This window comes from Haliotis rufescens, unplaced genomic scaffold (assembly GCF_023055435.1).
Source record: "Haliotis rufescens isolate VD_foot unplaced genomic scaffold, xgHalRufe1.0.p SCAF_22, whole genome shotgun sequence".
Taxonomy (NCBI): Eukaryota; Metazoa; Mollusca; class Gastropoda; order Lepetellida; family Haliotidae; genus Haliotis; species Haliotis rufescens.
This window is the reverse complement of record NW_025963913.1, coordinates 936,622-960,486: the sequence shown is the minus strand read 5'-3', so window position 1 is coordinate 960,486 and position 23,865 is coordinate 936,622. Positions and strand designations below refer to the sequence as shown.

Here is a 23,865-nt window from a genome sequence, read left to right as displayed (position 1 = left end):
CACATAATGTAACCCAATTTTACTCAATTCAGCTATTTTACAGATTTATTGAAATATTTCGCCCATGGGCGAGAAAAGGTTTTGCCTTCGAAATCCTTGATTATTATATCATGCCAGAGTTCTGAAATTCAGTGACAATGTTGCTGAACAGTAGAATCTGATGGACGTATTGTGCAGAACCTGTTTGACACTATGGGTTCCAGGACCACTAACACTCTGAGCTGAAAAAGTTTGGTTCAACCGCACCCAACATCTTTAATGAACCCGGCCTTATCTCTCAAAACGTTTTGGCAGTTTATCATACGAATTCATGTGCGTGTACAACATTAAATTTTAGTTAGTTTCTATTTCATTTCCCATTTTATGACCCGTTGATACATCACACTGTGCAATTACGTGACAGGTACGCGTGCGCGTATTTTAAAGGAAAGAAACTATTCGTCTTTTATTGCAAAACGTTTGGCTGAATATCTTACATTCTAACGAAATCTCGAAATAATTATTTAATTACAAGCAGTGTCGAACTGACCAGTAGGAATTATGTTTCAATGCGATTGAGGAAAACGTGAGTGAATATTGTGACACTAAAGCAACTTTTAACTGCATTGTCACTTTTGGTATGAAAATGGTAATAGTTAAGAAAAACGTAACAGCCTTCTTATGATAATTCTCATATTCTCATTAGAACGTTGTGTCTAATTACAGTGTCGGCCTTATTTACAGGTGATTCTACAATACTTGTTGTCGGTCAATTACAATCTGCCACACCACGCGTGAATAAACAGTTATGCAGGTGTTGCTGTGGGCAAATACCTAGCCTGTACATGTATATTTTTGTGGATACATATATTACATATTTTCGTTGATATGTGGATATATTAAGCACCAAGACACAAAAAGTTTATGAAAGATGAATTTGTGCCTTGATATATATATTCAACGCGAACGAATCTTGTATTTTCTCCGCGATCCTGATGTGTATCATCGTTTAATTGGTCATTCATTAAAAGTATGTTGTGAGGCGATATCAAAGGAGACGCTCAATATACACAGTGTCGTCCGTTTCGCGTGAACTACCACCCTACCCTTGCAGTAAGAGTTATGTAATCGGTTCACAAATATATTTGGTGCGATGTCAGTGTGGAAGGAGTTTGAATTACGTCCGCCAGTGGCCACAGAGAGTATAGTACCAATCAACAAGGCCAATGCCGTACTAATAACCTAGTGACTCACGTAACAACGGCTGTCAATATGTCTGCTACATCTACCATACCATCATCCCTGTCACAACTGGCGTATTAACGGCTTATTCAAAATATTAATTGTAGAAATGTCGTTACCAGACTAACGTACGTCGTATTCAGTCCTCAACTGGATGTTACATTCCTTATATCAGTCAACAGCCCTGTTTGTGAAAATATTTACTAGACATAAGATTTAAAGACTAATAAAATCAATTGTAAGACCGCATAGACCATAAAACCGAATAAAATATGTCTTGGTATCATCTCTTGTGTATTAGATGATGGCAATGACCGGAAATGTTATAACGTTAGATTAAGAAGGAGAAACATTAAAGTGTTTTACAATACTTGGAAACATGAGCAATAAGATGTAGCAACATAAACATGCATGGAATAGGGAAAAAGGATGAAAACAAATTGAAAAGGATTTTAATACAAAATTATCGAACTAAATAACTTGCCTGAACAGAAGGGGTACCCAAACTTGTTTGACAGTTATTCGTGTGTTGTAGACTGTCGAATGGGACTCATGTGTGTACGTAGGGTACGCATATCTATTGCAAGTTTTAGTACTCATACACTTTCTCTTTTTGTGTTTTGTTTGTTTGTTAGTTGTATAACGCCACACTTAGCAATATTCCAGCTGTATGACGGCGATCTGTAAATAATCGAGTCTGGACCAGACAATCCAGTGATTGACATCATGTGCATCGATCCACGCAATTGGGATACGATGACATGCATCAACCAAGTCAGCGAGCCTGACCACCCGATCCCGGTAGTCGCTTCTTACGACAAGCGCTGTCGCCCTTTTACGCCAAGAATGGTTTGTTGAAGATCTTCACGGGTCTATTGAATGCAGGGATTTGTGTAAAGTCATTCAGACAGCATACAATGCCAACTAAAAAATTATACTCAGTGTCTCCGCAAAGTAATATAGTACGGTACTTAGAGTACATGTAAGATTATACTCAGATTAGGGAGATGTTTAATCCATATAACGTGTTATTATTCTACCTAACAATGTATTTAATGAAATGAATGCAAAACAAACTCAACGGCTAAAAGGTTTCATTGAAAAAAATACCCCTAGTCTTGACTAATAAAACAACTGCAACCCGACACAGATTAAACGCAACTTACAAACACAATCATAATCTGGTTAGTCTGTATCACTCAACGAGACCGCTTACTCTGCCCACAGTATGACAGTATTGGGCAGTTCAGTAATTAGGAGCCAAAACCAGGCAGGTACGCTGGTCACACTTGACTGGTCTGACTGATGATTAGGTCGTCTGACAATTGGGAGTGAACCATAGCAAGAAGTATCTGCGAAACTATTTGCTCCTTTTATGGGACCGATTAGTTTTAAGACCATGGGCCTCGGCACAAGCGTGGTGTTGGAAGACAAGTTATACATGTTCATCCGATATGGTGACGGTTTTTCGCTATTCATATTCTAAATACATTCATAATACCACAATATTTTAGTACTCCTTGAAACTTTACAATCACTTCAATATGTACAATAGATTGAACGAGAACACTTGATATATTGCAGATTATTAAATCATTGTCTCTATTATCAGCCGCTACGTTTGTATCGTTTGCATTGTACAAAGAAATATTTTATCTGTCCTTTTGCAGATTTAGCCTCAGAATGTGCTCATTCGGATTAGGGACGAAAATAATTGCTTATCATGAGTATATATGATACAGTTAAAAGTTACTTGTACACTGTAGACGTATTCACTTTAAAGTCGCATACGACCTTCGCGAGCGAGTTGAATGATCCAGGTTAATTGGAACGAAGTCTAGAAAGGGTTATAAAGTTTTGTATTTGGTAATGTGTAGGTTTGTTAAATATAATTTTTTTCATTCCTTTTATTTCAATATGTAAAAACATAACTATGCGCTTAAAAACAGAGCTGACTTGATGGGAGATAGCCACCTCAGATTGTCTGTTGGACACGGTTTAACCTTACTGTGTCCTCACCCTGGTTGTTGTTACCGTTGTTATAAGGGATTAAGAGCTACGGCTCATTGCATTTTTGGTTACAGTCTGTATCACTAAAGTGGACATGTGCAGGTGAACTCTGTTCAATTAGTATATGAAATGCCCCAAAATGTGAACTCCAGACAATAATAACCTGAGGGTAAATCCACGTGCGTCTGCCTTTCCCCTCGTTCACCTTCGAAATCCTTGATTATTATATCATGCCAGAGTTCTGAAATTCAGTGACAATGTTGTTGAACAGTAGAATCTGATGGACGTTTTGTGCAGAACCTGTTTGACACTATGGGTTCCAGGACCACTAACACTCTGAGCTGAAAAAGTTTGGTCCTAACCGCACCCAACATCTACAAGTTTGTAAGCTTGTAGACATCATTAAGAAGTAATGAACAGTCCCATGCTCAGACCTTTCTCAAAATTCAGACCGGTGGCAGGCTGCCAACAAAGAGAAGAAAATATCGCAACCCCGACACGAGTGTGCTCAGTCAAACAATGAACTTACGACCGGCAGAAAACAACTCCAGTTGAGTATGCCGATGCTGTATCTCAGCCGTGTTGGCCTGAAAATTTAAACATGCTAATTAAATCCAAAATCGTATAATTATTTTTAATAGAAACCGTATCTTAATTTGTTCTTGCACTGCATCATATCGTGTATTTTATCTGTATATGTGTAATGTGTATATGTATAAATGACTACACTTATACCGCATATTCTGCAACAGACTATAACTAATCACCTTATTATTGTCTCTCCATTTACCATGGCTGACTGCACTAATACCCTTTTAACAGTGGACACCGATATCAGTATACATGTAGGCTTTTTGTTCAAAAAGGAATATGCAGGAAATTATATGTAACAATTAACTGTGTACTAATTACATGTTTGAATGTTATCAGTTTTATGTTCTGAGATACAGTGATGTAAGCATCTTCTAAAATCTTCTAAAAATATAATAAAACTCTCTGCCGTAATTTTTGGTGGAAATCATTCGATCAAGTAAAAATGACTGCGTGACAATACGAATCAACTATTTATACCCGATAAAAGAAACTGCCGTATTTTAGGAACAGTGCTATAACAAGACATTTGAAATTTCTAACAAGCAGATACATTAGAGACAGTGACTAGACTACAGGTACGCAATCCGTATCAATCAAAGGTGTAAAAAACTGAAAATCATATCTGTCGGAGACCTACCAAATTACCAAGTTTTATCATTACTATATTTATAACAATGCAAATACTTTAGTGATACATTTTTTAGAGGATAGGGCATACACACAAGTATATTGCTTCCGTGTGTGAATGCAGGTTGTACTTGGTATCTCAGTTCTCAGTTTCATACCGGTTGTATAACTGAATTTGTATATGGAACCATGCGTACAGCATGACAATTACTTGCTATTCGTCAGTTTACAACACACATAACACGGTCAAACAATTTTAGGCAACTTTAGTACAATAATGTTTTATTAAAATCTATTTCAATTTGTTTTCACCATTTTCCCTATTGACAGTCGTTGTTACGTTCGTCACTAGGTAATTAGTACGGATTGACCTTGTTTACTGTTTCTATACTTTGAGGATTTCAGTGGCAAGTGGCGGACGTAATTCAAACTCCTTCCGCACTGACACCGCATCAAATATATTTGTGTACCGATTACATAACTCTAATGGACAGGGTGGGGTGGTAGTTCACCGGACGACACTGTGTATATTGGGCGGCTCCTTTGATATCTCCTCCAATCATACGTTTATTGAATGACCAATTAAACGATGATACATTTCAGGATCGCGGAGAAAATACAAGATTCGTTCGCGTTGAATAAACGATGATACACATCTCGATGAATATATCAAGGCACTAATTCATCTTTCATAAACATTTTTTTGTCTTTGTGCTTAATATATCCAAATATCAACGAACATTTGTAAAACATGTATCCTAAAAAAAATAAACATTTTCAGGCTAGGTATTTGCCCACAGCAACACCTGCATAACTGTTTATTCACGCGTGGTGTGGTAGATCGTAATTGACCGAGAGCAGGTATTGTAGAATCATCTGTAAATAAGGCCGACACTGTAATTAGATACAACGTACTAATGAGAATTATCATAAGAAGGCTGTTGTTTTTTCTGAACTGTTACCATTTTCATACCAAAAGTGACAATGCAGTTAAAAGTTGCTTTAGTGTCACAATATTCACTCACGTTTTCCTCAATCGCATTGAAACATAATTCCCACTGGTCAGTTCGAAACCGCATGTAATTAAATAATTATTTCGAGATTTCGTTATAATTTAAGATATTCAGCCAAACGTTATGCAATAAAAGACGAATAGTTTTTTTCATTAAAATACGCGCACACGTACCTGTATATTGCATACCTAGTGTCACGTAATTGCCCAGTGTGATGTATCAACGGGACATAAAATGGGAAATGAAATAGAAACTAACTAAAATTTAATGTTGTGGAAAATAACTCCAATGAATTGGAGTACACGCACATGAATTCGTATGATAAACTGTCAAAACGTTTTGAGAGGTAAGGCCGGGTTCATTAAAGATCGCTACAATATGTAAAACAGGTGAAATTTGTAGAACTAAAGGAAACATCCAACCAAATGCCCTTTTTAAATAGTAATGTAATGATATAATATAAAGTATATTTCACATGATACAATATACTTTGCAAACAGTTAGTTGATGCTTGAAAGGGACTGACGAAAACATGGGCGAAATATTTTAATAACGCCGTAAAATAGTTGAATTAAGTAAAAAATAGTTACATTTTGTGTCACGATACTTGAATAAATACATTGAACGTATTTGCGAAACAAAAACATGAGTTTTGAGTAAAGGAACATGTTCTCGCCCATGGGCCTGCCCATGGGCCAAACCTTTTTCTCGCCCATGGGCGAAATATTTCAATATCGCTATAAAATAGTTGAATTAAGTTAAAATGAGTTAAATTTTGTGTCATGATACTTCAATAAATACATTTAATGTATTTGCGAAACAAAATCATGAGTTTTAAGTAAAGGAACATATTCTCGCCCATGGGCCAAACCTTTTTCTCGCCCATGGGCGAAATATTTCAATATCGCTATAAAATCGTTGAATTAAGTTAAAATGAGTTAAATTTTGTGTCATGATACTTGAATGAATACATTAAATGTATTTGCGAAACAAAAACATGAGTTTTAAGTAAAGGAACATATTCTCGCCCATGGGCCTGCCCATGGGCCTACCCATGGGCCAGACTTCGCCCATGGGCAGGCCCATGGGCGACATAGTCTAAATATTGAGTTTTTAAACAATTTTCTTTTCATTTTTTCTTCCTCGGTATGTTCCCATGAAAACGGCATGTTTAATTTTGTAAATACCTTTAACCGAGACTGGGCAAAGACCGTAGAGTTTCTGGTCTTTTGGGTTTCCAGAATTAAAATGGGACGTGTTCTGTGCAGAGTTGGGCACGCCAAAAACCTATGAATGTGGGTTCGAATCCCGGTTCGCCCTGACTATGTTTCTAGGTTTTGTCAGCACCATACATATATACCCGTGCTAGTGGGTTTCACCGAAGTGGTAAACGACCTGCATCACTTCGGGCTTTCCTCCCACATTAAGCTGACACGCCGCGATATAACGGGAATACTGTTAAAGGCGGCGTTAAACCCAACTCACTCACTCACTCACTCGGAAAAGGAGCTTGGCTACTTATACACCATTTTTTAGTTCATTGCTGTTTGATACCTTCAGTTCAGTTCAGTATTTTTCAATTTCCCAAATAATCAAAAGGCACCAGTTAACTATAGACTGATCTGTGGAGCAAGTTTCATCAAGAAATATTCAATGGTTTTGGAGTTCTTCACCGGAAACGAGCACATCATTTTCAGTAAAGTCACGAAAACAACAAGAAATGCACAATAAAATACAATCCCCAAATCATCAAAAGGCATCAGTTTATCACTAAACTGATCTGTATAGAAAGTTTCATCGAGAAATATTCAACGGTTTGGAAGTTCCGCTCCGGAAACGAAAAACAGATACGGAGAGACAAACATGCTGATCGTTTTATCCCCCCGTTGTTCAAAACACGAGGGACAACAAATGCTGACTCTTCTTAAAGATCAATGTCCGTCAAACCTAAGTTTGCAGTGACGATGACAACTGAGATTTATTTCATGTTTTGTTTCATATTTTGTAAAACATATCCATATGTAATTTGAAAGATCACATTTGCGTTTTGGGTTTTCTATTTCAGAAGCCAAATAAACATATAAAATATTATAAGCATTTAGTTTTAAATTAATTTTTGTTAATTGGTGAATGAGTGAAATCAATACTTTGATAACATCACTACTTGATGGTACCCACAAGGATAGTCAATATATCATATTACCTGAGGATGTACATTGTTACAGCAACATTTCCTGCGATGATGATGATTATTATTGCCACACAGGATCCCACCACAGGAATTATAAGTTTGGAGTCAGTATTTCTGATACCTGAAAAAGAGTGACATATAGTCAAACAACATTGATTCAGAAACAGTTCCCAGTTTCCATAAAATATAGTCATTTTAATAGTTTTACAAATGATTATTATTCATGTTTTAGGCAAGAAAAGGTTCAATTATTAGAAATGGCAAACATTGGAGCGGAAAATGGGAATAGTTGTGACAAACATTTTTTTAGGTGGAATTAAGAACTTCCAAGTATCAAAGCTATTCTGTCCACATATCTATCACCGAAGTGCCCAACTAACATGGAAGCGATACATGCTATTTAGTCGGCTTTTATAACCATGAAATAATCTAATACAAGAGCTGGGGGTAGCCTAGTGGTTAAAGAGTTCGCCCGTCACACCGAAGACACGGGTTCGATCCCCCACATGGGTACAATGTGTGAAGCCCATTTTTGGTGTCCCCCCTGCCGTGATATTGCTGGAATATTGCTAAAAGCGGCGTAAAACAATACTCACTCACTCACTCAAATACTCACTCACTCACTCACTCATGAGCCATCATCAATAACAATAACTGAATGTCGGCAGGTGCTGCACTTGTTGCTGTACAACCTTCTGTTTAAGCAGAACGTGTTGCTTGTATTTTAGCACTCGGGACACTGGGAATACGAGTAGTAATGCCACTGACATTTCTACTTATTGCAAACAGGACAATCACTAAAGGCGCCAGAATGTGTACATGTAAGTTAAGGCGACTATGCTTGTCGAAAGAGGCGACTAACGGGATCGGGTAGTCAGGCTCGCTGCCTTGGTTGATGCATGTCATCGGTCCCAACTGCGTGGATCGATGCCCATGATGTCAATCACTGGATTCTCTGATTATGACTCGATTATTTACAGACCGCCGTCTTATAGCTGTAATATTGCAGAATGCGGCGTTAAACAACAAACAAACAACAACATGTAAGTTAACCACCTGTCAAGTGTTTTTTACATCCCGGACACAGGACCCGTGAGTGGAGATGCAGTTCTCATCTCCCCCTTCACACGAACCACACGGACCACTTTTAATGATCTATGAAATTACGATTTCATTGTTTATTAGGTAATCTTTTGTAACATGTTAGACAGGATTACTCGTACCAGCTGGACAAACGGCCCCTTGTTATTTCTATTCTTATAGTTTTCATGTGCAATAATGATTAGGGCTTCACGGTCCTGCCCTGGACAATCAGAGTACACACAACTGGTGACAAAAGCTGACTCACCTCCACAACGCCTACCTCTCCAGTTGAACTCACAAGCAAGGTGACAGGAGCCGTTGTTGGGACTGCAGTTCATGCATGGACACGAATGTGACTTTTCAGTTCCATAAACTAATGCTGGATGTTATAGTGTAGTAGTGCCGTTATGTAAACTGACAGCCCCTCGCTGTTCTGCCTGCCTGACTACAGGATATCACAGCATGTAGTGCCGTTATGTAAACTGACAGCCCCTCGCTGTTCTGCCTGCCTGACTACAGGGTATCACAGCATGTAGTGCCGTTATGTAAACTCACATTGCTGACAGTCACTCCCTGTTCTGCCTGCCTGACTACAGGGTATCACAACATGTAGTGCCGTTATGTAAACTCACATTGCTGACATCCCCTCCCTGTTCTGCCTACCTGACTACAGGGTATCACAACATGTAGTGCCGTTATGTAAACTCACATTGCTTACATCCCCTCCCTGTTCTGCCTGCCTGACTACAGGGTATCACAACATGTAGTGCCGTTATGTAAACTCACATTGCTTACATCCCCTCCCTGTTCTGCCTGCCTGACTACAGGGTATCACAACATGTAGTGCCGTTATGTAAACTCACATCGCTGACAGCCCCTCCCTGTTCTGCCTCCCTGACTACAGGGTATCACAACATGTAGTGCCGTTATGTAAACTCACATTGCTGACATCCCTCCCTCTTCTGCCTGTCTGACTACAGGGTATCACAACATGTAGTGCCGTTATGTAAACTCACATTGCTGACATCCCTCCCTCTTCTGCCTGTCTGACTACAGGGTATCACAACATGTAGTGCCGTTATGTAAACTCACATTGCTGACAGTCCCTCCCTGTTCTGCCTGCCTGACTACAGGGTATCACAGCATGTAGTGCCGTTATGTAAACTCACATTGGTGACATCCCCTCCCTGTTCTGCCTGCCTGACTACAGGGTATCACAACATGTAGTGCCGTTATGTAAACTCACATTGCTGACAGTCACTCCCTGTTCTGCCTGCCTGACTACAGGGTATCACAACATGTAGTGCCGTTATGTAAACTCACATTGCTGACAGCCCCTCCCTGTTCTGCCTGCCTGACTACAGGGTATCACAACATGTAGTGCCGTTATGTAAACTCACATTGCTGACATCCCCTCCCTGTTCTGCCTGTCTGACTACAGGGTATCACAACATGTAGTGCCGTTATGTAAACTCACATTGCTGACAGTCCCTCCCTGTTCTGCCTGCCTGACTACAGGGTATCACAACATGTAGTGCCGTTATGTAAACTCACATTGCTGACATCCCTCCCTCTTCTGCCTGTCTGACTACAGGGTATCACAACATGTAGTGCCGTTATGTAAACTCACATTGCTGACATCCCCTCCCTGTTCTGCCTGTCTGACTACAGGGTATCACAACATGTAGTGCCGTTATGTAAACTCACATTGCTGACATCCCCTCCCTGTTCTGCCTGTCTGACTACAGGGTATCACAACATGTAGTGCCGTTATGTAAACTCACATCGCTGACAGCCCCTACCTGTTCTGCCTGCCTCACAGCCGCTCCTGCACTCCCCCGTGGTCTTGTCACAGATCTCCGTCACATTCAGGCAGAGACAGGACTGGGTACAGTTGACTCCGAAGTGACCATCTCTGCACTCTGGAATAACGTAATGTATTGTTACGTTTTAGCATTCTTAGGTCAACTTTATGCTTTATACATATATGACTCCCAAATGAGTTCGAAACAACCGGTAATCCAGTTCGACAGATCCAAGTATAAATGATGATAAATATTTTAGAAATTCGCTGGGATCGGAAGGTGAGCTATTGAGGCAAACGAGAATTCGGCACATCCTAGTTGGACACAACGAAGTTCGACTTATTTGAATAGTTTTAGGTGTGGCTAATTTGAGTGGCGGTGGAGACTGTTGTGAGTGTGTTTGCGTTTATCAGTAGCATCAAAGGAATGGGCTGCTGATAACAAAATATCAAGTGCTGTCAGATTTGAACAGCGGTTGACAGAAGCGAGTGGAACTTTCCAGATGGTTTTGTACGGGGAATTGGGATTTATCCAGACCTCCTTGCGTGAACATGACAGGCTTTATCGTTCGAGAAGTTTCTGCATGGGACAGTATTTGGAGGCTGGTCGTACATATACAAGAGCAGCGAGAAGCGATTCGAGGCCTTTTCGACCTGACATTTTTCAATATGCTTGACAAGTACGATTTTGATACCTATTCGCTTCTTACATATAAACCACAGGTTCTCTGCTTCTCACTGTTCTGAAAAATTTCACGGTTTCGGGAAGCTTCTTCAGATAAATAAATTCAATTATCATTATAGATTTGTAGTTGCAAATGCAAATTGTTTTTTTTTATCTAACATTGACAAAAAATAAGTGTGTGTCCTAAAATATTTGTCACCTTGTCATATATAAAGACAATAGTTATTTTCTTGTAATGAGCTACATGGCCAAGGAGGCAAGTCAAAGTTTCACACAAACCTTTACACAATGTTCCACTCAAGGAGTCCTGCCAGACGTGTTTTGTCGGTGGTATAAATGCCATTGTACGATTCCGACAATACCATGAGCGCGTGGTTATTAATCACTACCAAATACTGATACAAATTGGTGTAAAGGTGTAAAGGTGTATGATACAAAAAAGGTAAACGTATCCTGACCAAAACTACAAAACCAAACTACAAAACGTTGTGGGTTCCTGTGCATTTGACAATAAGTATTCAGCTAGTCACTCGTGCTGCCGTGTACTTCCACCGTCACATCTCTGCTCTGTCCACCCTCCCTGACTACAGGTCAATTAACTACGTCGAATCTCTGCTCTGTCCACCTCCCTGACTACAGGTCACTCACCTACGTCACATGTCTGCCTTGTCTACCCTCCCTGGCTACAGGTCACTCACCTACGTCACATCTCTGCCCCATCCACTCTCCCTGGCTACAGGTCAATTACCTACGTCACATCTCTTCCCCGTCCACTCTCCCTGGCTACAGGTCACTCACCTACGTCACATCTCTGCCCCGTCTACCCTCCCTGGCTACGGGTTACTTACCTACGTCACATCTCTGCCCCGTCTACCCTCCCTGGCTACAGGTTACTTACCTACGTCACATCTCTGCCCCGTCCACCCTCCCTGACTACAGGTCAATTACCTACGTCGAATCTCAGCCCCGTCCACTCTCCCTGGCTACAGGTCACTCACCTACGTCACATCTCTGCCTCGTCCACTCTCCCTGACTACAGGTCACTCACCTATGTCACATCTCTGCCTTCTCCACCCGCCCTGACTTCAGGTCACTCACCTATCTCACATCTCTGCCTTGTCCACCCGCCCTGACTACAGGTTACTAACCTACGTCACATCTCTGCCCCGTCCACTCTCCCTGACTACAGGTCACTTACCTACGTCACATCTCTGCCCCGTCCACTCTCCCTGACTACAGGTTACTCACCTACGTCACATCTCAGCCCCGTCCACCCTCCCTGACTACAGGTTACTAACCTACGTCACATCTCTGCCCCGTCCACTCTCCCTGACTACAGGTTACTTACCTACGTCACATCGCTGCCCCGTCCACCCTCCCTGGCTACAGATCACTCACCTACGTCACATCTCTGCCCCGTCTACCCTCCCTGGCTACGGGTTACTTACCTACGTCACATCTCAGCCCCGTCTACCCTCCCTGGCTACAGGTTACTTACCTACGTCACATCTCTGCCCCGTCCACCCTCCCTGACTACAGGTCAATTACCTACGTCGAATCTCTGCTCTGTCCACCTCCCTGACTATAGGTCACTCACCTACGTCACATCTCAGCCCCGTCCACTCTCCCTGGCTACAGGTTACTTACCTACGTCACATCGCTGCCCCGTCCACCCTCCCTGGCTACAGATCACTCACCTACGTCACATCTCTGCCCCGTCTACCCTCCCTGGCTACAGGTTACTTACCTACGTCACATCTCTGCCCCGTCCACCCTCCCTGACTACAGGTCAATTACCTACGTCGAATCTCTGCTCTGTCCACCTCCCTGACTATAGGTCACTCACCTACGTCACATATCAGCCCCGTCCACTCTACCTGGCTACAGGTCACTCACCTACGTCACATCTCTGCCTCGTCCACTCTCCCTGACTACAGGTCACTCACCTATGTCACATCTCTGCCTTCTCCACCCGCCCTGACTTCAGGTCACTCACCTATCTCACATCTCTGCCTTGTCCACCCGCCCTGACTACAGGTTACTAACCTACGTCACATCTCTGCCCCGTCCACTCTCCCTGACTACAGGTCACTCACCTATGTCACATCGCTGCCCCGTCCACCCTCCCTGACTACAGGTTACTAACCTACGTCACATCTCTGCCCCGTCCACTCTCCCTGACTACAGGTCACTTACCTACGTTACATCGCTGCCCCGTCCACCCTCCCTGACTACAGGTTACTAACCTACGTCACATCTCTGCCCCGTCCACTCTCCCTGACTACAAGTTACTTACCTACGTCACATCGCTCCCCTGTCCACCCTCCCTGACTACAGGTTACTAACCTACGTCACATCGCTGCCCCGTCCACTCTCCCTGACTACAGGTCACTTACCTACGTCACATCTCTGCCCCGTCCACCCTCCCTGACTACAGGTCACTTACCTACGTCACATCGCTGCCCCGTCCACTCTCCCTGACTACAGGTCACTTACCTACGTCACATCTCTACCTCGTCCACCCTCCCTGACTGACTACAGGTCACTCACCTACGTCACATCTCTGCCCCGTCCACCCTCCCTGACTGACTACAGGTCACTCACCTAGGTCACATCTCTGCCCCGTCCACCCTCCCTGACTGACTACAGGTCACTCACCTACGTCACATGTCTGCCTTGTCTACCCTCCCTGGCTACAGGTCACTCACCTACGTCACATCTCTGCCCCGTCCACTCTCCCTGGCTACAGGTCAATTACCTACGTCACATCTCTTCCCCGTCCACTCTCCCTGGCTACAGGTCACTCACCTACGTCACATCTCTGCCCCGTCTACCCTCCCTGGCTACGGGTTACTTACCTACGTCACATCTCTGCCCCGTCTACCCTCCCTGGCTACAGGTTACTTACCTACGTCACATCTCTGCCCCGTCCACCCTCCCTGACTACAGGTCAATTACCTACGTCGAATCTCTGCTCTGTCCACCTCCCTGACTATAGGTCACTCACCTATGTCACATCTCAGCCCCGTCCACTCTCCCTGGCTACAGGTCACTCACCTACGTCACATCTCTGCCTCGTCCACTCTCCCTGACTACAGGTCACTCACCTATGTCACATCTCTGCCTTCTCCACCCGCCCTGACTTCAGGTCACTCACCTATCTCACATCTCTGCCTTGTCCACCCGCCCTGACTACAGGTTACTAACCTACGTCACATCTCTGCCCCGTCCACTCTCCCTGACTACAGGTCACTTACCTACGTCACATCTCTGGCCCGTCCACTCTCCCTGACTACAGGTCACTCACCTATGTCACATCGCTGCCCCGTCCACCCTCCCTGACTACAGGTTACTAACCTACGTCACATCTCTGCCCCGTCCACTCTCCCTGACTACAGGTCACTTACCTACGTCACATCGCTGCCCCGTCCACCCTCCCTGACTACAGGTTACTAACCTACGTCACATCTCTGCCCCGTCCACTCTCCCTGACTACAGGTTACTTACCTACGTCACATCGCTCCCCTGTCCACCCTCCCTGACTACAGGTTACTAACCTACGTCACATCGCTGCCCCGTCCACTCTCCCTGACTACAGGTCACTTACCTACGTCACATCTCTGCCCCGTCCACCCTCCCTGACTACAGGTCACTTACCTACGTCACATCGCTGCCCCGTCCACTCTCCCTGACTACAGGTCACTTACCTACGTCACATCTCTACCTCGTCCACCCTCCCTGACTGACTACAGGTCACTCACCTACGTCACATCTCTGCCCCGTCCACCCTCCCTGACTGACTACAGGTCACTCACCTACGTCACATCTCTGCCCCGTCCACCCTCCCTGACTGACTACAGGTCACTCACCTACGTCACATGTCTGCCCCGTCCACCCTCCCTGACTACAGGGCACATACATACGTCACATCTCTACCTCGTCCACCCTCCCTGGCTACAGGTCACTCACCTTCGTCACATGTCTGCCCCATCCACCCATCACTGCAACCCTCCTGATCACATGTTCCGGTAACAGGGCTGCACTTCCCTGCACACTGACCACAAGTCTCAGAACACCCGTCACCATATCTGTCTCCGTCACATTCTGTCAACAACAGTGAAGCTGTTGAGGGACTCAAAAATGAAAAAGGTAACACTCATCTTAGTTGTAACTAACATACAATATCCTGCCATTCAACTTTCACCCTGTAGTAGAATGCTTATTTGGGTTGGAATACAAAATTTAATTCGATTCGACAAAAACAAACAGTTCCATGTACAAAGTACTGATACAGCATTGGAAGGTCACATTACAGGCCACACAACGGTACACGGGTCACAGTGGACTGTAAGCACAATAAGGTACAGAAACATGTGTAAAAATAATTAAAATGCAAAATGTACCTTGATTTGTTTGAAGCAAGTGGGTGTAATGTGAAAGTCAAACAACCTGGTTACCTTGGTCACATGTCATCCCTTGCCATCCTGGTTCACATCCATCCGGGCAGTCGCCTGACGTTTTGCTGCAGATGGCGTTACTACGACACCGTCCACATCTATAGCTGCACTGAGCCCCATAGAAACGGTCCTTACACTCTGCGTGGTAAACACAGTTCGTTTACATTGTTACACAGTACGCACAGACGAAAAAGACTATATCTCCAAAATTGAGCAAATAGTCTTTTTTCTAAGGCGACGCGTTGTATTCTATTAGGGTCACGTTTTTGTTCAGAAATTCTTTCAGGGTTGGTTCTAAAAAAACTAAAACTAAATCATTAACCTATATTTTTTTTAATGGTTCGAATTTGTTTTACTGCCTGTCACATGAGTGTCACAGTTGGAATTCCTGTAAGACATTTATTCAGTTTGTCAGAATATGTATTGTTTGCTCTGGTTTGTAGTTGTGTACTAATTTATTTTGTTCGTATTCGTATAGACACAAGGATGGATCGGACATGAATGAAGTCTTACACATTTTAAGTGATTTTGTTTCATTTTCCATGCGGCAATTTGTGCAGTGAACTGTTAATTAGTAAACCGAAAATATAGAATGTGCATCCATGGTATCGGACTCTTAAACGTAATTTTGTTTTGTTTGTTGTTTAACGCCGCTCTGGGTAGTATTCAAGCTATGATGTCTGGACCAGACAATGTAATTTCACTGTATAACATTCACCCTAGAGTAAGCTCGGAACTTTTGATGACCAATTTGTGGCACCATTGACAAATACAATTGCAAATCAAAGAGGTAGACAGAACGTTGCTTTTATTTCTTACGAGTGAGTGAATGAGTATGGTTTTACGCCGCTTTTAGCAATATTCCAGCAATATCACGGCGGGGGACACCAGAAATGGGCTTCACACATTGTACCCATGTCGGGAATCGAACCCTGGTCTTCGGCGTGACGAGCAAACGCTTTAACCACTAGGCTACCCGACCGCCCCTATTTCTTACGAGGGGGCAGAGATGGCCCACAGCTGGCGACGCAATTCACTGTGCAGAGTTCGTCCCTTTCGCACGCCAGAAACCTATGATTGTGGGATCTAGGCTTTTCAGCACTATACCCGTGCTCATGGGTGTCACCAAAGTGGTAAACCTGCATAAGTCCAGACTTTCCTCCCACATTAAGCTGACACGCTGTGAAACAACCGAATACTGTACAAAGCGGCGTTAACCCAACTCACTCACTCATATCGTGCGAGATGTAGTAGGTAAAATACCTGTGTTTTGTTCTTGTGGACACATTTCAGAACATGTGGTAATTTGGTCATGCGTGTCGTCCAATGTGATTCCCAGCAATCTTTTATCGTGGAATGCATAGTATGTTACACTTAGTGGCAGTACATTGTATATATTGTGTATTGTACAACACTAGGTGTCACTAATGATTAGGGCTTCACGGTCCTGTCCTGGGCAATCAGAGTACACACATCTTGTGACAGTAAAAGGCGACTATGCTTGTCGTAAGAGGCGACTAACGGGATCGGGTGGTCAGGCTCGCTGACTTGGTCGATGCATGTCATCGATCCCAACTGCGTGGATCGATGCTCATGATATCAATCACTGGATTGTCTGCTCCAGATCCGATATTTTACAGACCGCCGTCATATAGCTGGAATATTGCTGAATACGGCGTAAAACAACAAACCAACCAACCATCTTGTGACAAAAGTTGACTCACCTCCACAACGCCTTCCTCTCCAGTTGCCCTCACAACCAAGGTGACAGGAGCCGTTGTAGGGACTGCAGTTCTTGTGACCACCTGCACACTGACCACACCGCCCTTCACACCTCAGGCCGTAACTGCCGGACTCGCATACTTGAAACAAAACATATCTATCTGAATACAACAAGGGAAATGGTGAACACCGAAATGGACGTGGATCTAAGATGCCTTCCTGCACACTGACCACACCGCCCTTCACACTTCAGGCCGTAACTGCCGGTCTCGCATACTTGAAACAAAACAGATCTATCTGTATACAGTACGGAAATTTGTAAACACTAACATGGACACGAATATATCACTACGGTTCCATAAACTTATGCTGGATGCTATAGCTATTTCTTTTCAAAGTTCGAGGATATCAAGTACATTTTATGCATTTAAAATAATGACCAATATGGCAAACGAGGCCTGTACATTTGCACTGACATTCAGATGTAGATGCATTTGGGCAATGTTTGTCGGCAATTATCGCACAACATCCTTCAGTGATATCAATATGTAGTGCCGTTATGTAAACTCACATTGCTGACAGCCCCTCCCTCTTCTGCCTGCCTGTCAACGGGATATCACAACATGTAGTGCCGTTATGTAAACTCACATTGCTGACATCCCCTCCCTGTTCTGCCTACCTGACTACAGGATATCACAACATGTAGTGCCGTTATGTAAACTCACATTGGTGACATCCCCTCCCTGTTCTGCCTGCCTGACTACAGGGCATCATGACATGTAGTGCCGTTATGAAAACTCACGTTGCTGACATCCCCTCCCTGTTCTGCCTGCCTGACTACAGGATATCACAACATGTAGTGCCGTTATGTAAACTGACATTGCTGACATCCCCTCCCTGTTCTGTCTGCCTGACTACAGGATATCACAACATGTAGTGCCGTTGTGTAAACTCACATTGCTGACATCCCCTCCCTGTTCTGCCTGTCTGACTACAGGATATCACAACATGAAGTGCCGTTATGTAAACTCACATTGCTGACAGTCCCTCCCTGTTCTACCTGCCTGACTACAGGGTATCACAACATGTAGTGCCGTTATGTAAACTCACGTTGCTAACATCCCCTCCCTGTTCTGCCTACCTGACTACAGGATATCACAACCTGTATTGCTGTTATGTAAACTGACATTGCTGACATCCCCTCCCTGTTCTGCCTGCCTGACTACAGGGTATCACAATTTGTAGTGCCGTTATGTAAACTCACATTGCTGACATCCCCTCCCTGTTCTGCCTGCCTGACTACAGGATATCACAACATGTAGTGCCGTTATGTAAACTCACATTGTTGACATCCCCTCCCTGTTCTGCCTGCCTGACTACAGGGTATCACAACATGTAGTGCCGTTATGTAAACTCACGTTGCTGACATCCCCTCCCTGTTCTGCCTGCCTGACTACAGGATATCACAACATGTAGTGCCGTTATGTAAACTCACATTGCTGATAGTCTCTCCCTGTTCTTCCTGCCTGACTACAGGGTATCACAACATGTAGTGCCGTTATGTAAACTCACATTGCTGACATCCCCTCCCTGTTCTGCCTCCCTGACTACAGGGTATCACAACATGTAGTGCCGTTATGTAAACTCACATTGCTGACATCCCCTCCCTGTTCTGCCTGCCTGACTACAGGGTATCACGACATGTAGTGCCGTTATGTAAACTCACATCGCTGACAGCCCCTCCCTGTTCTGCCTGCCTCACATCCGCTCCTGCACTCCCCCGTGGTCTTGTCACAGATCTCCGTCACATTCAGGCAGCGACAGGACTGGGTACAGTTGACTCCGAAGTGACCATCTTTGCACTCTGGAATAACGTAATGTATCGTTACGTTTTATGCATATCATTACCATTTCAACATGAAATATTAAAAATCGTTCAGCAATAAAATAAATAATATCTTGTGAAGGTCGACAAAACACCAGATTATTATGTTGTGAACAAGACATTCAACTGTGTTGATATAAAGGTACAGTATGTTTAGTTTCTAAGTGTTCTAGTTTAACCAGCTGACTTTGTCTTCAACGCACATCATACCTAAATGTAGTACTCATACAGTGGAGGGTGGTAAAAATATAGTTTTGACATTTGACATTTTTTTCATACCAAATATATTTCAGACACAAACGTTTTGATTAAAGTCAACACCTCATGTATATTTATTCTGAAACATGTTGTTCCGTTATCTCCTGATAAAATATATCCGTTTCCCAGGCGACTTGGCGCTGTCTAAGAAGGCTTGCACAAGCGATTTACATCAGTTGAAACACTAAGTATATAGATTTGTAAACTTGATTTTTCTAGCAAATGACTTGCATTAAAAGTGAAGCTAACCTTTAATTTGCATACCATCCAAAAATATGGCAGCGCCTGAATTCTCGTATACTTACGTTTACAGAGTGGGGGAATAAATCCTGGATCACACTTGGCACACTCTCCTCCTATCTTGTCACATGGCACTCCACCCCGACATCTCCCACACCTGGATGTACAGTTGAAGCCGTAGGTCCCGTCCTGACACGCTGTGAAATTACACCCTATGTTACCGACTATTACAGGTGTAAAGGTAGGTGTTAATCAACGGGTAGCCATGTTACATCAGCATCACCGTGGATGGAGGACCGACTATTACAGGTGTAAAGGTAGGTGTTAATCAACGTGTAGTCATGTTACATCAGCATCACCGTGGATGGAGGACCGACTATTACAGGTGTAAAGGTAGGTGTTCATCAACGGGTAGCATCACTGTGGATGGACGGCCGACTATTACAGGTGTAAAGGTAGGTGTTCATCAACGGGTAGCCATGTTACATCAGCATCACCGTGGATGGAGGACCAACTATTACAGCCCTTTTACTGTTCCTTTAGTAATAGATCTTTGACATTATCGTTTGGAGTTGACGAGAAATATGAAAATTATTTGTGCAAATTTTGATCAGTTTCTCAATGAAATACAATGCGATTTTTTTTTTTATATCACCACTTACAATACCAATACAATACAACTAATCCTGACTTATGTTACACACGTGAATGTTCTCTACAAATAGATACCGAAGATGTATTTAGTACAACAACTAGATTCAGCAGTATGCAAGGTGTTACAACAATACTCGGCAGTCGATATTAGGAATACATTTGACCAGATCAGAAGGATACATACTTTTATTTCATGTGTTGAAACTGGCGAAACCAATGTTTCACTTTTCCACTTGAATCAGATTTCATAAGCACCGAGTATTTGTTCCTGAATTTTAGTGCACACCTTAGATTTGGTATTGTTTGACTGACTAAAGTAAGTTTGTGCAACGACCTTTGAATTGTAGATTCCGATAAATTAAAACATACTTGACTTGAGTGAAAATAATCAATTATCAACAATATATACATATGTTACTGTCAGACGCATCCAATCTGAATAAGGGGTGATAGGTTGTCGACCTTGTGTATTGAACCAGTAGGTATATCAGGAATGAACCAAGCCTTTCATTAAGATTGAGAGATTACAACAACCGTTGACTGTTTATTGTGATAATCTAACAAATCTATAATGATTTATGATGATATCATTAAAGCAGGATGATGAAAATTAAATGCATCACACGCTTGTTAATTTGGAAATAAACATACTGAGCTTCCAATGTAGCGCTATGTTATCTGTAGGTTTGACGATTGTCGATTTGAATTAAGGAAACATTATAGATGTAGATCTTCAATTGGTTTTATTACATTAACATAATTTACTCACTTGTATGTAAGGCATTGGACATGTAACACAGTTAAGCACACATGTTGTGGATATCAGTAAAGGAAACAAGTCTTACCGCATTTCAATATTATGACGTCACACCGCTCATTGTGACCCAATATATATAAAGTCACAGTCAGACAAAAAGAGTCGTCTTTTTTAAAACTCTCTACTATTCTTAAAACACTAACCATGCACTCATGGTTTACTTCCATCGTATTTTCTGCTCATTCCGTATTGCCACACATGCTTTGAAGCTTGTAGTGACTGCAACCTACACATCATAAGCATAATTATGATAAATGGGTTTGACATCTGGAGGTGATCACCCCGACTGCTCTACTCACGTGTTTGACAGTCCAGTCCTGTCCATCCATCTTCACACCCAGAGTCACACTGACCTGTCTTCTTGTCACACGCTTCAGAAGGATCCTTACATTTACACTCTCTGTCACATCGGCCACCAAACCAGTAGTCACTGCACTCTGGAACAACAACAGTCAACCATACACGAAAGTACGTGAGGCCTTGTATTGGGTTTGTTCCAAATATGGCAAACTAACCCAACTACAAAAGTGTTGCGGATTCTTGTGCATTTGACAATAATTATTCAGCTATTCACTCGTGCTGCCATCTACTTCGCATATCGTGTGATCGTTCCTGTTATTTGTAACCAAAAGTGTTCACACTGAAATCAGAGAATGATTACATGTTTGAGCAACATTGTTTCTTGCACCTTGTCTCTTACAAGCATTTGTGTTTTCTTTAATGAGGCGAGTGGCCAAGCAGCCCAACCAGTCTTGATACAAACCTTTACACAATGTTCCACTCCAGTTGTCCTGGCAGACATGTGTACAGCGCCCATCTACTTTGTTACAGTTCTGATCCCCTCCATCACAATGTCCACACGTCTCCATGCATCCCTGGCCATAGCGTCCCGGGGAACAAGCTGTAACGACATTGTAGGGCCTTGGCATCACAATGAAATGGTTTTGGGTCACTGTATTCCAATGTTACTGGAGAAGTAAATCGCCTAAAATGTGCGCCATGGTAAAATTGACATCCCTTCCCGAAGATGTCCTATTGGGGACATGTTAGGGGACTTAGTGGGCCCGTCCATAGTCCATATCCCATATCGTCGGAGGTAATATGTGACGACCTGTGCACGATGTAGTCTGGCATTGTCATCTTGCAGTTAACAATTTCTGCAGATAATTATTACGAACGGAACAACGACAGGATGCACAATTCCGTCAACATATAACTTGTCAGTCAAATGTTCATTGGCGATAGCCAAATCAGTTCGCCTGTCTTGTGTGACACCGCCTCACACCATGACACTACCTCCCCCATACTGATCATTGTAAAAAAATGTTGCACTGGCATACCGTTCGCCGCTACGTCGCAATGAATCGGAGGCAGAACCTTCATTCGTCTGTTAACATGTTGTTTCGCCATTGGCGCACAACCTGTCCTTGGTGTGACCTAGCCGATGGTAAGCTGGTTGGATGACACTCCACAGGACGCCTTGCTTTCAGGTGGGATGCATAGGGTTACAACTCGGGTCATCTAATTGTCAGAGCGTCACTATGCCTGGGTTGTCTAACCATGAATAGTTCTCCATGCCTCAGTGTAATCCGTGTTGTCACAGACCCATATAATCTGTTTGGGAGGGACTATCAATGGACATAGGGGTGTTTGGGTAGGGACAACTTGAGATGAAGATTGATAAAGCGGTGTATTTATTCAAATTTCTGGTAACGGAATCAGATTAATTGAATGTTGTTTTTTTAATTAAATAATGTAAATAAAATAACATAGTTTGACAATATAGAGATTAATAGCAGATTTTAGGAAAGAAATGTCGTTATCTAGAGCTCATTTTAACTGAAATACTGCAAACCACAGGTCGTTAGATCGGTAGGGGGGGGGGGTTGTGTGTGTTAGTGTGTGGGGGGGGGGGGGGGGGGGTCCCGCCCGGGATTCGAACCCACACTGTCCGAGTGAGGCACCTAATCCCCCCAAATGAACGTGAACCTGTACTTAACTCAAAAAGTGTTATCCCAAATGTAACATTTGTTACATTTGACCACTTTCTAAATTGCATTGTGCATTCATAGCTTTCGGTCATAGGAGCCGTGCCAAGTTAGACTTGTCAGAGGGATACACAAGTACGTGATCTAGACTACCATTTGTCGGACTTTCATTTTTGTGGAAGCCTCGGTAGCTCAGTGGGTTAGATCGCTGACTTTGTGTGCTGGCGATTAGGTGCCTCACTCTGGCAAGTGTGGGCTCGAACCCCGGACGGGAGTCAACTTAAAAAAAAATACGAGAATCTGTACTTTACTAAGAACGTGTTATCCCAATGTAACATTTGTTACATTTCCCCACTTTTTAAATGACATTGTGTATTCATACCTCAGACATGTTCATACACTAACATCTGAAACTACAGCCAGCCCAGAAGCGTTCGTCGAAAAAACAAATACATTTTTGGAAATAATTGAAAAACCCCTGATAATTCCAACTTCAAATCTATCTCACCTTCCATCTATCTGCATTTCGAGTTCCGTGCCCGGCCATATGTTTGATATGCCATGTTTTTTAATACTGTTGTCAGGTGAGTGATTGTTAGGGTGAGATATACTACTC

General features: G+C 42.9%; 1 protein-coding gene across 4 annotated transcripts in view; it reads right to left on the bottom strand.

Annotated features, from left to right (window-relative positions):
* The window catches only part of LOC124116615 (multiple epidermal growth factor-like domains protein 10), a 48,458-nt gene that overhangs the window by 4,827 nt on the left and 19,766 nt on the right, over positions 1 to 23,865 (bottom strand). For 2 of the 4 annotated variants that reach the window (XM_048401408.1, XM_048401407.1), the window contains exons 6-14: positions 22,025 to 22,162; positions 21,561 to 21,698; positions 19,856 to 19,987; positions 19,134 to 19,271; positions 17,410 to 17,547; positions 15,686 to 15,823; positions 15,198 to 15,332; positions 10,524 to 10,661; positions 7,669 to 7,777 (exon numbers count right to left, since the gene is read on the bottom strand). In XM_048401408.1, the coding sequence (XP_048257365.1) occupies positions 7,669 to 7,777; positions 10,524 to 10,661; positions 15,198 to 15,332; positions 15,686 to 15,823; positions 17,410 to 17,547; positions 19,134 to 19,271; positions 19,856 to 19,987; positions 21,561 to 21,698; positions 22,025 to 22,162 (1,204 nt within the window). Of the gene's footprint in view, positions 1 to 7,668; positions 7,778 to 10,197; positions 10,465 to 10,523; positions 10,662 to 15,197; positions 15,333 to 15,685; positions 15,824 to 17,409; positions 17,548 to 19,133; positions 19,272 to 19,855; positions 19,988 to 21,560; positions 21,699 to 22,024; positions 22,163 to 23,865 lie in introns of those variants that run through there. The other 2 variants (XM_048401409.1, XM_048401410.1) reach the window with 2 other exon arrangements.